General features: G+C 42.8%; 1 protein-coding gene across 2 annotated transcripts in view; it reads left to right on the plus strand.

The window, feature by feature from the left end:
- CACNA1S (calcium voltage-gated channel subunit alpha1 S) overlaps nt 1-16,349 on the plus strand; it is a 223,094-nt gene that overhangs the window by 88,054 nt on the left and 118,691 nt on the right. For both annotated transcript variants that reach the window (XM_077481482.1, XM_077481483.1), the window contains exons 11-13: nt 103-263; nt 3,017-3,242; nt 9,345-9,552. In XM_077481482.1, coding sequence (XP_077337608.1) covers nt 103-263; nt 3,017-3,242; nt 9,345-9,552 — 595 coding nt within the window. The remainder of the gene's footprint in view (nt 1-102; nt 264-3,016; nt 3,243-9,344; nt 9,553-16,349) is intronic.

Genomic DNA, 16,349 nt, shown 5'->3' on the forward strand with positions numbered 1-16,349 from the left:
AGCATATTGAAAAAAGTTGAAATAGTCTGAAAATAAGCCATGTTTTCATACTATACAACATTGACCAGTAACATCTTCGTGTTTGATTATACCTTTCCCTAGCCGTCAGTGGCGCCACTGGCATAGACTGCTTCGCCGAAAAAGTCGAGATCTTGTGAAATCCCGCTTCTTCTATTGGCTTGTCATTATTATGATTCTTCTTAACACTGTCATTATAGCAACTGAGCACCACCATCAGCCCGACTCTCTAACAAAAGCCCAAGGTGAGCCACATTTCCAACTGTAGAAAAATATTGATATAACAAAATCTTTTTAAGCTACTGGTTATCAGTCTAAAATGCTTTTTTGTATAGTTAGCTGTTAATTAAAGCTTTTCTAAACCTGAAAACAAAATTAAATATATTGTAGCTTACTAGTCCTTAGATGAGATGCCTGCATTATTTTCCTTTCTTCAGGTATTTTTTTCTTTATTTTTATCTTGTAATCTTGCAAAAAAGACACTCACTCCTCCATATTATCTATGGAAGGTACCATGGTTGCCACCCAAGCTAGACTTCATATGTGTGACTTTATTCATCTCCATTGCATTAGGGTTAATACAATTAGAAGTTTATATGAGAAAGATAAAATTGTTTTCTGTTTCCAGTTTGGTGAGAGTGTTATCTGTGCATGCTGAAAATGTTCTTAGACTGAAAAAGAAAACAAATTCAGTCACCACATCTAAGAACTGGTAAGCTGCAATATGTTATCAAGGACCTTTCTTGGCTTCCACAAAAATGCATACCAGCATACATCTATGCCTCACAGTATTATCGTTGGGTGAATGAACAAGATGGGGCATGTGAATGCTTGTATTTTTCATCTTGAATATACGCAGTGCAATTATACTCCCTGATGAGGTGCAATATCATCAATGGGCTGGCACAGGAAGTAGAAGCCAGCCACCAATTGTTTTGAAAATGGTGGCATAGGGGTGGACCAGGGGCAGTATAAAAATGGCTAAATGTAAACTGAAAGGTGTAAGGACATAATGTATGTAAGTGCAATTGTTTACCTACAGTGTTTTATATACATTTGGTGTTCTTTAGAGGAGGAAGGGGGCTGCTTTAAAATCTTTGTTCTTCTATTTACTTTAAAATATGTAGATGTGAAAGCAGAGTCCAGTTGCACTCTTCAGGGCAAATGCTCCATAGCTTAGTAAATGAGAGGAAGCTCTCCTGACTTCGATCATCCAATCATGGGGAAGCAAAACATGCTGTTCTATTTTTCAATGCATGTGATTGGGTGTATTTTCGAAAAGTGAAGCTTCCCCTTATCTGCTAAGCTGTGGAGCAAATGCATGTGCAGAGTGCCACTGTGTAGTTGCCTTTAGTAAATCAACCTCATTGTGTGTCACCATTGGTATTCATTATAATAAAAGTATATCAGCATAAAAACCCTTACAGTATATCAACTTTCTGCAACACCCTGGCCATTACCAATAGCAAGCCATAGATTATGCGATTTTCTTTACTGCAACCACAGTCAATGCAGATGGGGTAATCCCTTCCACAGAGATATTTTGTTCTCCCAGTGGAGGGGGGGGGGGGGGGACCATCCCGGCCGAGAGAACACATAGTGATTATTGCTAGTGGCTATAGCTGCTAAAAATATGACATTCTGGTTTTTCCCAAGTTGATCAATGGATCGACTTAAGACAATCAGCCTGCCCATAGATGGATCAAATCTTGGCCAGTTCAGCAGGATTCGATCCAGTGGGATGGTGACACAGTGGTGTAGTGGTTAGCACTCTCACCTAGCAGTATAGAAGGGTTGCTGGTTCATAATCCCAATCACTACACTATCTGCTTGGAGTTTGCATGTTCTCCCTGTGCCTGTGTGGGTTTCCTCCAGGTACTCTGGTTTCCTTCCAAAGACATGCAGGTAGGTTAATTGGCTTCTGTCTAAAAAAAAATAAAAAAAATTGGCCCTAGTATATGAATGGGGACCTTGGATTGTTGGCTCCTTGAGGGTAGGGATCAATGTGAGTGTGCAATGGACAGGGACAATTGTAGACAATCACTCAGGTTGAACTGGATGGACTGGTGTCTTTATTCAACCTTACCAACTATGAAACTATGAAGTTCAGCAGGATTCAATCCATCTATGGCCAGCTTCAACAAAGCCAATGTGTCAGGCTTTAGGTCCGGCAGGAGAAGATGTTTAGGCTTCTTGCAGATGGAGAGCATAACTGGAACATACACTATATTGTCAAAAGTATTGTGACGCCTACCTTTACATGAACTTTAATGGCATCCGTAGGGTTCAATATTGAGTTGGCCCACCCTTTGCTATAGCAGCTTCAACTTTTCTGGGAAGGCTGTCCACGAGGTTTAGGAGTGTGTCTATGGCAATGTTATAGCTGCAAAGGGTGGCCAACTCAATATTGAACCCTACAGACTAAGGCCGCGTACACACGGGCGGATTGTCTGGCCAACTAAGTTTGTCAGACAATCCGACAGACAGTCCGTTCAAAATTTGCATGAACGGACTTGACCACACACGATGAACAGACAGTCCGCTGAAAGCGTGCGCGATGACGTGTACAGCACGTACGACGGGACTAGAAAAACGATGTCCTATACACTGCAATGCAACCTTCGGCCGTGTAAATCCTTTCTGAGCATGCGCCATACTTAGTTCGTCCAACTTGCCTACACACGAGCGGACTGTCCGCTGAAACCAAGTTTGGACGGACAAAACCAAGTTTGAACGGACAAAATTTCGGAAATTCCGTAAGACTTTGTTCGTCAGACAGTCCGCTGAAAAAGTCGAGCGGATTGTCCGCTGAAACACGGTTCAGCGGACTAAGTTGGACAGACAATCCGCCCGTGTGTACGCGGCCTAAGACTGAGATGCCATTAAAGTTCATGTGCATGTAAATAATTATATTTGTAACTGCTACTGTATTCATTTGGCTACCCCTTTTGCAACATAAATGCATAAAAAATTTTTTTGTATCTTTCCTCATTTGCAGACATCGCGAATGAAGTGCTATTAGCGCTCTTCACCATGGAGATGATTGTAAAAATTTATGCCCTTGGTTTCCAGTCATATTTTATGTCACTTTTCAACCGGTTTGACAGCTTCGTAGTCTGCACAGGACTGCTTGAGGTCATGCTAGTGGCCAGCGATATCATGTCCCCTCTTGGAATATCTGTCCTGCGTTGCATTCGGCTACTTAGAATATTCAAGATTACACGGTAATAACACAGGAGAATGTTCAAGGTGTAAAACTTATGAAGTAAAATGTTTGAATATACACAAACAGACACAGACCAGAATGTAACTCTATTTAGTAACTGCCCTTCTGTAGACATCATTTAAGTTTCAGAGATTTATATCAGCTTGTACCATGTCCTTTAATATCAAGAAAAACACTCATACATAAGCCCAGTTAAAGTCAATGGAAATAAAAGGGAACACAGCAATAAAAACTTTACACATGGCATAACCCTTCTCCACTCTATCCAAGATTAAAAATAGTGGCCCTGGACTTCATTCAGACCGGCCCAGGGCACAACACATCAGGGTGCAGTGCACATCAGGGCACGGTACAGAGCCCAGCACATCAGGGCACGGTACAGAGCTCAGCACATCAGGGTACAGAGCCCAACACATCAGGGTACAGCACATCAGGTTACAGAGCCCAGCACATCAGGATACAGAGCACAGCACATCAGGGTACAGCACATCAGGGTACAGAGCCCAGCACATCAGGATACAGAGCACAGCACATCAGGGTACAGCACATCAGGGTACAGAGCCCAGCACATCAGGGCACAAGGCACAGCACATCATGGTATAGCACATCAGGACACAGCACATCAGGGTACAGGGCATAAGGGTACGACACATCAGGGTACAGGGCAGAGCACATCAGGGCACAGTACATCAGGGTATAGCACATCAGGACACAGGACATCAGGGCACATGTCACAGTACATCAGAGCACATCATATCAGGGCACACGACATTGAGGCACAGCACGCAATGAAATCCAGAAAATCAACAAGAAAAATGGGAAACCACCGCTCCAGGTCAGTTTACCAAAAGACTGCTCACTCTCCAAGCAGGTAAGGGTCCCAGGTGCAGGCTGATTGCACAAACCAAATAGATGAAGGATGAACAAACTCTGGACAGCCGCACTCCGGATCAGATGAAAAGTAAAAAGTGTCTTTTATTTATTCAAACTAAAATAACCTCACATCACACAAATAACAGCGACAAAGAGAGAAAAAGAAAAACAAAAATTCCTGACGCGTTTCATGCTAAACCTAGCGTTTACTCATAGCAGAGAGCTAGCTATGAGTAAGCGCTAGGTTTAGCGTGAAACGCGTCAGAAATTTTTGTTTTTCTTTTTCTCTCTTTGTCGCTGTTATTTGTGTGACGTGAGGTTATTTTAGTTTGAAGAAATAAAAGGCACTTTTTACTTTTCATCTGATCCAGAGTGCGGCTGTCCAGAGTTTGTTCATCCTTCATCTATTGAGGCACAGCACACCGGGGCACAGGACATCATGGCACAAGACATCAGGCACGGGGCACATCAGGGCACAGCACATCGGGGCACGGGGCACATCAGGGCCCATCAGGGCACATCGGGGCACATCAGGGCACATTGGGGCACATCAGAGCACATCAGAGCACATCAGGGAACATAGCACATCAGGGCATGAGGCACATTAGGCCACATGGCACATCAGGGCAGGGGACATGGGACACATCAGGGCACATCAGGGCACAGGGCACATCAGGACACATATCAGCCCATCAAGGCACATAGGACATCAGGGCTCAGGGCACATCAGGGCATGGGACACATAGCACATCAGGGCACATTATGGGGCACATTATGGGGCACATCAGGGCACATTATGGGGCACATCAGGGCACATGGCACATTATTGATCATTTACTAGCATGGCCAGCACGCAGAGTAGCCCAGGAAGATCCTGTCTGTGAGAAGTTCTCTCTCTTCTCGTCTATCCCCATTGGTTTGTGACATCATCTGGGATAGACGAAAAGAGAGGAGGGGCCGCTGGGGAGCAAACAGCGATGCGTGACATAAGAGAGAGAACTTATTACAGACAGGCGCTTCCTGCATTACTCTGCGTACTGGCTAAATCTCGATCTACCCATCAGGCTCCAGCTGTCGACGATTAACGAGTAGATCACCACGGACCTCTGAGGCAATAGGAGGCCGCTGAAACCGGTCCACTGAGCCATCGGCCCACCGGGAATCTTCCGGTAGTCCCGATGGCCAGTCCATCCCTGCCGTTCATTGAAACAGCATGGAAGTCGGTCATGAACAGGGCAAAGCCAGATCAGAAGTCATGCAACCTCTGTGTTGGAATAGTGTGAACACCTTTAAACTATAGGGGAGCACTTGCATCAGTTTACTATCGCTTTAAGGTCTACTGCAGATTTGTGTGTCTTTTCGTTTTTAGTGAAACACACAGTTCTCAAAGCCATGGTGATGTTTCAGTTCAATGTGGAAAATATGGTTTGCCCAGCTTTTTTATATTAATTCTATAAATTATTTTACTATGGGGGAGATATTTTGTGAAAACTGTGAGATATTATGTGCAATATATTGCTTCACATTTCTACAGTGGACAGCAAACGTGAATATGCTTTCTATATAATTGGTTGATATGGCTCTTCATTGAGGTTATTTTTGTAGTGCTTGCATATAGAGGTCTTATTACATGAACATACTGTATATCAGTACCCCCCAGCTTTTTCTTCTGTTTCAAACTTATTTGTCTTGTCCCATTTTATTTGTCTAATTTATAAATATATTATAAATTATATATTAATATAATATGTTTTATATATATCTATCTATCTCTATCTATCTATCTATCTATCTATCTATCTATCTATCTATATATATATATATATATATATATATATATAATATATTATATATTATAAAATGCATTACTGTATAAATACGTAATCTTGGCGAAAATTTGCGTTAAAATTTAATTCAATATATTTCTTAACCACTGACCGTGAATGCAGTCAACCGAAACAGTATATGATAGCCAGGCAGCCAACAGGGAAGGACAGTTAAGGCAGCCTACATTCTTCCCTCAGTAAAGGTTTCTTTTAAGCAATTTGCTATAAGTGAAACACTTGTTGTAGGTTAATTACTCAATTTAGCCAATAAACATTATATCCCCCCCCCCCCCCCCCGCACACACGAAAAGCCTACAGGAATCACAGCAAAGCGATACAGTTTAAGTTCACCAACACTTTATATAAATAAAAAAGGTTTACAGCACAAATACTGCTGTTGCATATAATGTGCATAGAATTTCAACAAGTGAACATTTGCAAAAAAAAAACACTGTACCATAAAATCAAATATACATTAAAAAAGTGCACAATAACTAAATCCAACATACTTAAAACATACACACACACACTCACTCATATTAACAGATTCAGTTTTCTGTTCCCGGCCAGCCAGACTGAAAGGAAGTGAGCACTCAATGTGTGCACTTCCTGTCAGTCCGGCCGGGAACAGGAAACTGAATCTCCTGTACCGTGCTGACAGGGCCGCTGTTAGAAATCATGGGGCCCCATACAGCCTACCCAACGGGGCCCCTTTTAACCCCGCCCTCAACCCCACCCCTGGCTTCTTCCCTGACCCAACCTCTGCAGATTTGTCACTGTTTACATATGCACGCATACTGTGTCACAGGAACTAGATGTTGCTGCTCACATCTTTAATGGGACCCCTGATGACATGGGAGAGCCCAGTAAAGGTGATGGACGGACGGTGGTGGAACCCCCTTCCACTGCCTGTAAAAAGTAATCCAGGGGCTTCTTAGCAACTAGGATTACTTTTACTTTGTGCAGACTTGTCATGGCTAAAAAATTATATCTTGATCATTGCTGCAGTGATGACCAAGATATCACCATTCCAATCCAGCAATGTACTAGTACATTGCTGGACAGGAAGCGGTTAGAGGGGGTTGTTCAGGGGCACCTGTTTACTGCTCCGAACGCAAATGTAAAGTAACATCACACTGCATCTTATGATTATCAGCATTATGATACTCACGCAGGCAGCACAGTCAGCATGTGCACTGTCATGGATCTCAGTGTCACTTGGCTTTTGGGAGCTGACTTTGTTAACTTAAGGCTGTACTGTTTGTTACAAACTATAACCCAGTACGGTCATAACAAATTAAGCACCAAACAGCAATAGGACACACTGTAACAGATCCATGACAGAACACATGCAGACTGTGCTGCCTGCATGAGTATCATAATGCTGATAACCATGACCTGCTATGCTGTGTGTAAGCCTAAGCCCCCGTACACACGGTCGGAGATTTCCACAACCAAATCCGTCGAATTTTGCCCATCGGATTTTGTCCGAAACTGTTGCATACACACGGTCGGACAAAGTTGGCGAAAAATCCGATCTATCAGAACGTGATGACGTAATTTCGTTACGATGGGACTACATTCAGGCTAGTAGCCAATAGCTTTGATGTAGGAATTTGATCTGAGCATGCGTGGCACTTGGTCCGATCAAAATTCTCTACACATGATCGGAGTATGTCCGATCAGCCCAGTTGGTCGGGAAATATTTCCAACATGTTGGAAAATTGGGTCCGATGAATATTCCGACGGAATCAGTCCGATGCATACCACACACAGTCGGATTATCCGGCGTCACGGTCCGATAGGACACATTCTGACGGATTCTCCGACCATGTGTACAAGGGCTTAGTGAGACACAGTGAAGGATTCAACTTCTGTGCTCCACTCACTGTGTGCAGTGCATGTGCAGCCATGCGTCACTGTCCTTCAGGTTCTTGCTCCCTCTCTCTTATCCACTGAGCCGCCTGTCACCTCGCCTGAGTCTCAGCAGTTGGCATCTGAAAACCGGAGGTCGAGCTAAGCAGAGCATCGTAGTATAATTCCGCCAGGGAAGGCAGTGGGCAGCAGCAGCCGGGACTAATTAACTAGCAGAACAATGTGCGGGGCAGCTTTATGTACATGCGCCCGAAAAAAGAAGAAATAGTCCAAACACTGCGCTCATCTCCTGGACCCCTCTGTAGACCAGATGGGGCCCAGGAAAATGTTATTAGAACCCCCGCCTTATAGGAAGCAGTGGCCGGTGGGGCAGCTGGGGCCCCAGGCCAGCTCGGGGGCCCCAAGCAATTGCTTGTTGTGTCTGTCCTGTTGCGATGGGCCCAGGAAACTAGAATTTTCAGAAGGAAAGGTCAGCAATGACAGCACCCATGTTGTCCTCATGAAAAGTTTACTGAATAAATATGTCATCCATTTTCTTGGTGATGTTTTGGGCTAGCAATGTCATACCAAGTGATTTTGGATGTTTGAAACTTTTATATTTTGCCTTTTGCACAGATTGGTACTATGCATTTTTCTTATTTTCAATATATTTTTATATTATATTAAAGTTTAATATGTTAAACAACAAAGGGGATTATAATAATCCATATTTACAGACATTGGGAGTAAGGCATTAATATCAAGTAAAAGGAAACCATATTAACAGTACAGTAGTACAACTACAGGAGTCAACCAGGGAAATAAAAATACCAATATATCTTTTTACAGAGCATTTATTGAGATTGTGTCAGGTCACTCAGTGTATGTCTATCCTTATACCATGTGAGCCAAGGCTGCCATCTAGATGATACAGTTTAATTATATTGGAAGCTAACATAAGTTCATAGGTACAGTGAGTTTGCACCATAGCAATTGTTTCTGAACAGAAGCCAGGGTTAGCCGTTTTCCATTGCCTCAATATATTGAGTCTAGCTGCTAAGAGAATATGAGTGTCTGAGAGGATGGGGCATATTTTCAATACCAATATTCAATAAAGCTAATTCTGGTTAATTGGTTTCTGATGCCAATTGGAAGATATCTTTCTAATAGCACAATAGCTTATGGCAGAGCCACAATATATTAAAAATATTGCCAGTGAGTCCGCACTCCGCAGTCTCTCCAACATTTCGGAGAATTAGCTGGATTCATCTTAGATAATCTATAGGGTGTAATGTACCATCTAAAATGTATTTTTGACAATTCTCATAGATTAGTACAGCATGCAGCTTGAAACGTGTCCCCAACGCTGAAAGCCATTATAATGTGAAGGTGGAACTTATCTCCGTTTCCCATCTTAAGAAATTAGGTTGACAAAAGTACACTTATCCTGAAGCAAGTTATAAAAAGAGAGATGCCTCATAAGTTTTTATTGTCTACTTTGAGACATTTTTCTTATTTTCTTACCTGTTGCTGCCTTTGTGTTTCAGATACTGGACATCATTAAACAACCTGGTGGCTTCTTTGCTGAACTCTGTCCGCTCCATAGCATCCCTTCTCCTCCTTCTATTCCTCTTCATGATTATTTTTGCTCTTCTTGGGATGCAAATGTTTGGCGGAAAGTTTGACTTTGAAGACCTTGAAGTCAGGAGGAGCACCTTTGATACTTTTCCTCAAGCCCTTATCACTGTCTTTCAGGTACCATACAAAAAACATCTGTTGATTTAACCACTTGACCACTGGGCACTTAAACACCCTTAATAACCAGACCAATTTTCAGCTTTCGGTGCTCTCACATTTTGAATGACAATTACTCAGTCATGCAACACTGGACCTATATGAAATTTTTGTCCTTTTTTTCACACAAATGGAGCTTTCTTTTGGTGGTATTTAATCACCGCTGGGTTTTTTATTTTTTGTGCTATAAAAGAAAAAATACAGAAAATTCTGTAAAAAAATGAATTTTTCTTCATTTCTGTTATAAAATTTAGCAGATTAGTAATTTTTTCTTCATAAATTTTGGCCAAAATTTATACCACTACATATCTTTGGTAAAAATAAGTACAAATTGGTGGATATTATTTGGTCTTTGTGAAAGTTATAGAGTCCACAAGCTATGCTGCCAATATCTGAAAATTGATCAGACCTGAAGTACTGACGGCCTATTTCAATTCTTGAGACCCTAACATGCCAGAAAAGTACAAATACCCCCCAAATGACCCCTTTTTGGAAAGAAGACATTCCAAGGTATTTAGTAAGAGGCATGATGAGTTTTTTGAAGTTGTCATTTTTTCCCACAATTCTTTGCAAAATCAAGATTTTTGTTACTTTTTTTTTTTTTTTTTCACAAAATTGTCATATTATCAGTTTATTTCTCACACAGCATATGCATACCACAAATTACACCCCAAAACACATTCTGCTATTACTCCCATGTACGGCGATACAACATGTGTGAGACTTTTACACAGTGCGGCCACATACAGAGGCCCAACATGCAGGGAGCGCCATCAGGCGTTCTGGAGCACCCAGGACAATTCTGACATTTCTCTCCTACATGTAAAAATCATCATTTATTTGCTAAAAAATTACATCGAATCCCAAAACATTATATATGTTTTTTTAGCAAACACCCTGGAGAATACAATGGTGGTCGTTGCAACTTTTTATCTCGCACGGTATTTGCGCAGCAATTTTTTGAATGCTTTTTTTTGGAAAAAAAACTGTTTTGTGCTTAAAAAAAAAAAACACAGTAAAGTTAGCCCAATTTTTGCATAATGTGAAAGATGAAGTTACACCGAGTAAATCGATACCTAACATGTCACTCTTCAAAATTGCACAGGCTCGTGGAATGGCGCCAAACGTCGCTACTTAAAAATCCCCATAGGCGACGATTTAATTTTTTTTACTGGTTATATGTTTTGAGTTACAGAGGAGGTCTAGGGCTAGAATTATTGCTCTCGCTCCAACGTACGCAGCGATACCTCACATGTGTGGTTTGAACACCGTTTTCATATGTGGGCGGGACTTACGTATGCGTTCGCTTCTGCATGCGAGCACATGGGGACAGGGGCGCTTTAAAAAAAAAAAAAATAATTATTGTTCATTTTACTTTATTTATTTTAGTTTGACATTTTTTTCCCCAAAAATAAATTTTTTGATCACTTTTATTCCTACTACAAGGAATGTAAACATCCCTTGTAATAGGAATATGGCATGACAGGTCCTCTTTACAGTGAGATGTGGGGTCAATAAGACCCCGCATCTCACCTCTAAGCTGGGAAGCCTGAAAAAAAAAAAAAAGATTCTGAATTTGATAGTATTGGCGAGTCGGTAGAAGCACCGGAGGGCGGCGGGAGGGGGGGGGGGGGGTGTCTATGGCTGGGTATTGCAGGGTATCACCGACTATGGCTGGGTATATCAGAGTATGGCTGGGTATCTCAGAGTATGGCGTTGCAGAGTATTGCGTTGCAGAGCATTGCAGGATATTGGAGGGTGTTGCAAAGCATTGCAGAGTGTTGCAAGGTATTGGCAGGTGTTGCAGAGCATTGCAGAGTGTTGCAGGGTATTGGTGGGTGTTGCAGAGCATTGCAGAGTGTTGCAGAGTGTTGCAGGGTATTGGCGGGTGTTGCAGAGCGTTTCAGGGTATTGCAGAGTATTGCAGGGTAATGCAGAGTATTGCAGGGTATTGCAGGGTATTGCAGAGTATTGCAGAGTATTGCAGGGTATTGCAGAGTATTGCAGGGTATTGCAGGGTATTGCAGAGTAATGCAGGGTAATGCAGAGTAATGCAGAGTAATGGCAGGGTATTGCAGAGTATTGCAGTGTAATGCAGACTATTGCAGAGTATTGCAGAGTATTGCAGGGTATTGCAGAGTAATGCAGAGTAATGCAGGGTAATGCAGAGTAATGCAGGGTATTGCAGGGTAATGCAGAGTAATGCAGAGTAATTCAGAGTAATGCAGGGTAATGCAGAGTAATGCAGAGTAATGCAGGGTATTGCAGGGTATTGCAGAGTAATGCAGAGTAATGGCAGGGTATTGCAGAGTAATGCAGAGTAATGGCAGGGTATTGCAGAGTATTTGCAGGGAATTGAGGGGTTAATTTTCGGTGAGCAGCGATGTGGGCACTGCAGATGCAGCCCACATCGCTGCTGACACCGATCTCCTCCCCCTCCGCTGTTCCGATCGGTACAGAGAGGGGGAGGGAGGAACCGGCGTCATAACATGACGCCGGTTTGTTTACAAGTGATCGCTCCGTCATTTGACGGAGCGATCACGTGGTAAATGGCCGCGACGAGCGGCCGTTTACCGTGATCCGTGATGCGCCGGGTCCTGTGGACCCGGCGGTCACGGATGCTCTCGAGTGCGCGCCCCAGGGGGCGCGCGAGAGCGGAATTCTGGGAGGACGTCATATGATGGCCTCCCACAGTTAAGAAAACGCCCTAAAGCCGTCATTCGGCTATAGGGCGGTTATTAAGTGGTTAAAGTGGTTCTAAAAGGTAAAAGTTTTTTTTTTATCTTAATGCAGTCTATGCATTAGGATTAAAAACCTTCTGTGTGCAGCAGCCTTCCTAATACTTACCTGAGCCCCTTCTCTGTGCAAAACCATTACACAGGACAGGTAAGTATAACATGTTTGTTATTTTTAAACAAAAATAAAAAACAAAAATATTACTTTGAACAGGTAGGTTAAAGTGGTTGTAAACCCTTACAAACCACTTTGACCTACAGGTAAGCCCAGATCAAGGCTTACCTGTACGTCCAAGAAATATCTCCTAAACCTACACGGTTTAGGAGATATTTGGCAAAACACAGCCACCGCTGTCTACGGCACATGCGGCGTAGACAGCGGCGCGCGCCGCTGTCAATGGCGATATGCCGCGAGTGATGGCTCCCGTGCACATGCGCGGGAGTGACGTCATTGCGACTTCGTCGAATGACAGCGGCGGAGCAGCGAGACCCACCGAGAAGATGGATGCTCCGGACTACAGGGGACAGCGGTGACTTCGCTGACTCGTGTGTCAGGTAAGTGACACATAATGGACTACTATGTGATGCATAGTAGTCCATTATGCTTTACCTTTGCAGGGAATCAAAGAGTTAGTAAACTCATCAGGGTTTACTTCCTCTTTAAGTTATTTAAAGACTTACGTATGTTAGACTCATAAACAGGGACATCTGCCAGTTCTAGTGATGTCTTTAAGCCTTTAGCCATTACTTGTGGGTTCTTGAAGATTGAAGATTTTGAAGATTTTATGTTGTGCCTTGGGAGTCATCTCAGCTGGGCGCCCAGCAACCACAGTACCAAACTGTCTTCATTGACAGACAATTTCTAACTGTTGACCGATGGATGCCTAAACACTTTGAGGTTGCTTTGTATCCCTTTCCAGTCCTATGCAGATCAACTACTCTTGATCACATGTCTTCAAATAACTCTTTTTTGCAAGGCATGGTTCACATCAGCTAATGCTTCTTATGAACAGCAGTCTTAAAATGTTTGAGTGTCTTATCAATCAGAGTAGCTCTAAACCACCCCCCCAGATGCATTTAATTAATTGGACTCCAGGTATGCAAACAAATGACTCCTATAAGCTTTTGTTGAAGTAATATGTCTGCAGGCTCACATACTTTTTCCTCTGCCACTGTGAATGTTTAACCTCTTCTGGACCGCCCCACACATATATACTGCAGCAGGGCAGCCTTCCTGGGAGAAATCACGTACCTGTATGTGATTTCTAGTTCTGGGTCTGTTATTGGACACAGCAGAAAACGATCAGCGGGTCCAGGAGACCCTATGTTCGCCGGCACCCCGCGATCATTCCCAAGAGAGGCAGAATAGTCTGCCTATTTAAGAAGTCAGATCGCCATTCTGTGAGAGGGGAAGATAGAGATCTTGTGCTTCTCCTAAGCAGGAACACAGATCTCTGTCATCCCCCAGTCAAAGCACCCCCCCCCCCCTACAGTTAGAAAGCACTCCCAGGGAACACATTTAACCATTTGATTGCCCCTGATGTTAACCCCTTCCCTGCCAGTGTCATTAGTACAGTGCCAGTGCATTTTTGTAGCACTAACCACTGTGTCACTGGTCCCCATAAAGTGTCAGTGTCAGATTTGTCTGTTACAATGTCACAGTCCCACTAAAAATCGCTAATCACCACCATTACTAGTAAAATTAATAAAAAAATATAAATTCCCTAAATCCATCTCATAGTTTGTAGACGGTATAACTTTTGCACAAACCAATCAATTTACGCTTATTGGTTTTTTGTTTACCAAAAATATGTAGCAGAATATATATTGGCCTGAATTGATATAGAAAGATTTTTCTTATTTTTTTATTGGATATGTTTTATAGCATAAAGTATAAAATATTGTTTGTTTTTTTTCAAAATTTCAATTTTTTCATGCTTTTTGCACAAAAAATAAAAACCAAGTGAACAAGTACTACCAAAACAAAGTTCTATTTTTGGGAAAAAAAGGACATTTTATTTGACTATGACTATTATTTGACAGTGTCGCACAACCGTGCAATTGTCAGTAAAAATAACAAGTGCCGTATCGCAACAAAAATGCCTGGTCGGGGTGAAACCTTCCGGGGCTGAAGAGGTTAATGGATGTGTTCAATTAAGACATGGGATAACAGCTTAAGCGCATTGTGCTTATCTATTGTTGTGACTAAGATCCCTTTCACACTGAGGCGGTTTTCAAACGTTTTCCGAAATAGTGCCTGTAAAGTGCCTGAAAACCGCCTCCCATTCATTTTGGTGTGACTTCTCACACATTATGAAAAGTCCTGCAAGCAGCATCTTTGGGGTGGTTTGGGAACGCTGTACACAGCACTCCCAAAACGCCCTGCCCATTGAAATAAATGGCCATCGCTTTTGAAGCGCCGCAACACAGGCGCGTTTAACCCCATTTTCGGTCGATAGCGGGTGGTTAAAAGCAAAAAAGTGCCTCTGAAACAGCGGTAAAGCGCAACTAAAATGAGCAGCGCTTTAGCGCTAACGCATGGGCGGCTCCAATGGGAATATGGAAAATTGTTATCAAATACTTACCGTAATTTTCCTTTCCTGGCCAATCCTCACATCCGCACACAATAGGTTGGCGCCAAAGGACCACCTCTTACTAGCAAAATAAAAGACAGCCCCTCCCCCACTAACCTAGCCTGTGACAGGCCACTAGGGAGGGAGTCCTGTGCTGACGTGAGGATAGGCCAGGAAAGGAAAATTACGGTATTTGATAATAATTTTCCATATTCCTGGCCATACCTCACGTCAGCACACAATGGGATTTAACTAGCTGAATAAATGGGAGGGAGAGAACACATAAAAAGAAACATTGGCAATCAAAGATAAGTTGCCAAAAAAATATTTATATGTCTCGTCCCAAACTTTGCAGAACTTGCGGACTGCACGCCTAGCTTGTAAAGTTGAATGAAGGGCTAGCCATCTCTCATATACCCTTCACTGACATCCTAGCATAACTGCCCCAAAGGCTGCCACCCCTCAGGTCGAAGGAGCTTGCCCCTGTTCCTGAGCAGAAAGGCCCACTTCTTGCATGTCAATCTAATCACCCTGGTGAACCAATAGAAGATGACTCAAGAACCTGACAGCAAAACTAAAAGCATTGTCCACTTTCCTGGAAACTGGATACCACTTGGAGTTGGACGTAGTATCACTATTTCTGGTAAAAAGACACAAAAGGGATCTTTGCTGGAAAGTGCTGCAACCTCCAACATCCTTCTGTCTGAAGCAACTGCTGACAGAGGAACTCATTTTACCACTAGAAACTGCAATGGAAATGAAGCTATTGGAGTTAAGGATGCCTGTACTAGTGCTCTCAGAACCAAGTCCCATGAAGGAAACAAGAATTTCCTTGGTGGTCGTATATGGATTACGGCCCGCATGAAGCATTTGTTCAATGGAGTTGTATGCCAGACCAACCTCAAGCGCCAATTGTAAAAATGCATAGAGCTGGGGACACAGGAAAGAAAACTTTGCTGAGCAAACAGAACAAACTTCCCTCATATGCTCATATTTAGCATTCATGGTCTTGTGGTCTTCGTCAAGGTCTGAACCACCTCGGATGAGAATCCCTGCACCTCTAGTCCGGCCAATTCAATAGCCAGGCTATTAAGAGTCTCACTGGATGGTGGTGCTGAATGACATCACTTCACCTTTGTACATTGTTACACAATACAAGCTGTGTGTTCAGTGGACTCTCTATGAGAACTACTGCTGGAATGTACCCTAGAGCCAATATCAGTTGAGGTACTTCTTGTTAGAAAATAATTTGCCTAACTAATCTTTTAGTGGATCCTGCTTTCCCAGTAAGTAAACTGCCTGTAAGTGGCTCTTCGTCCAGCAAAAAGTTTGTTACGAAAAGTAAAAGGAAAAGACAGATGCTTGATGTCCTCTTGGTGGGCAATGTAAGCTACTGCTGTCTTGTTGTCAATCATCAACTTCACTCAGGCCCCTTGGCGAAAGATCCTAA

This window comes from Lithobates pipiens, unplaced genomic scaffold, assembly GCF_037356315.1.
Source record: "Lithobates pipiens isolate NorthernLeopardFrog02 unplaced genomic scaffold, aLitPip1_a1.2 Scaffold_16, whole genome shotgun sequence".
In the NCBI taxonomy this organism is placed as follows: domain Eukaryota; kingdom Metazoa; phylum Chordata; class Amphibia; order Anura; family Ranidae; genus Lithobates; species Lithobates pipiens.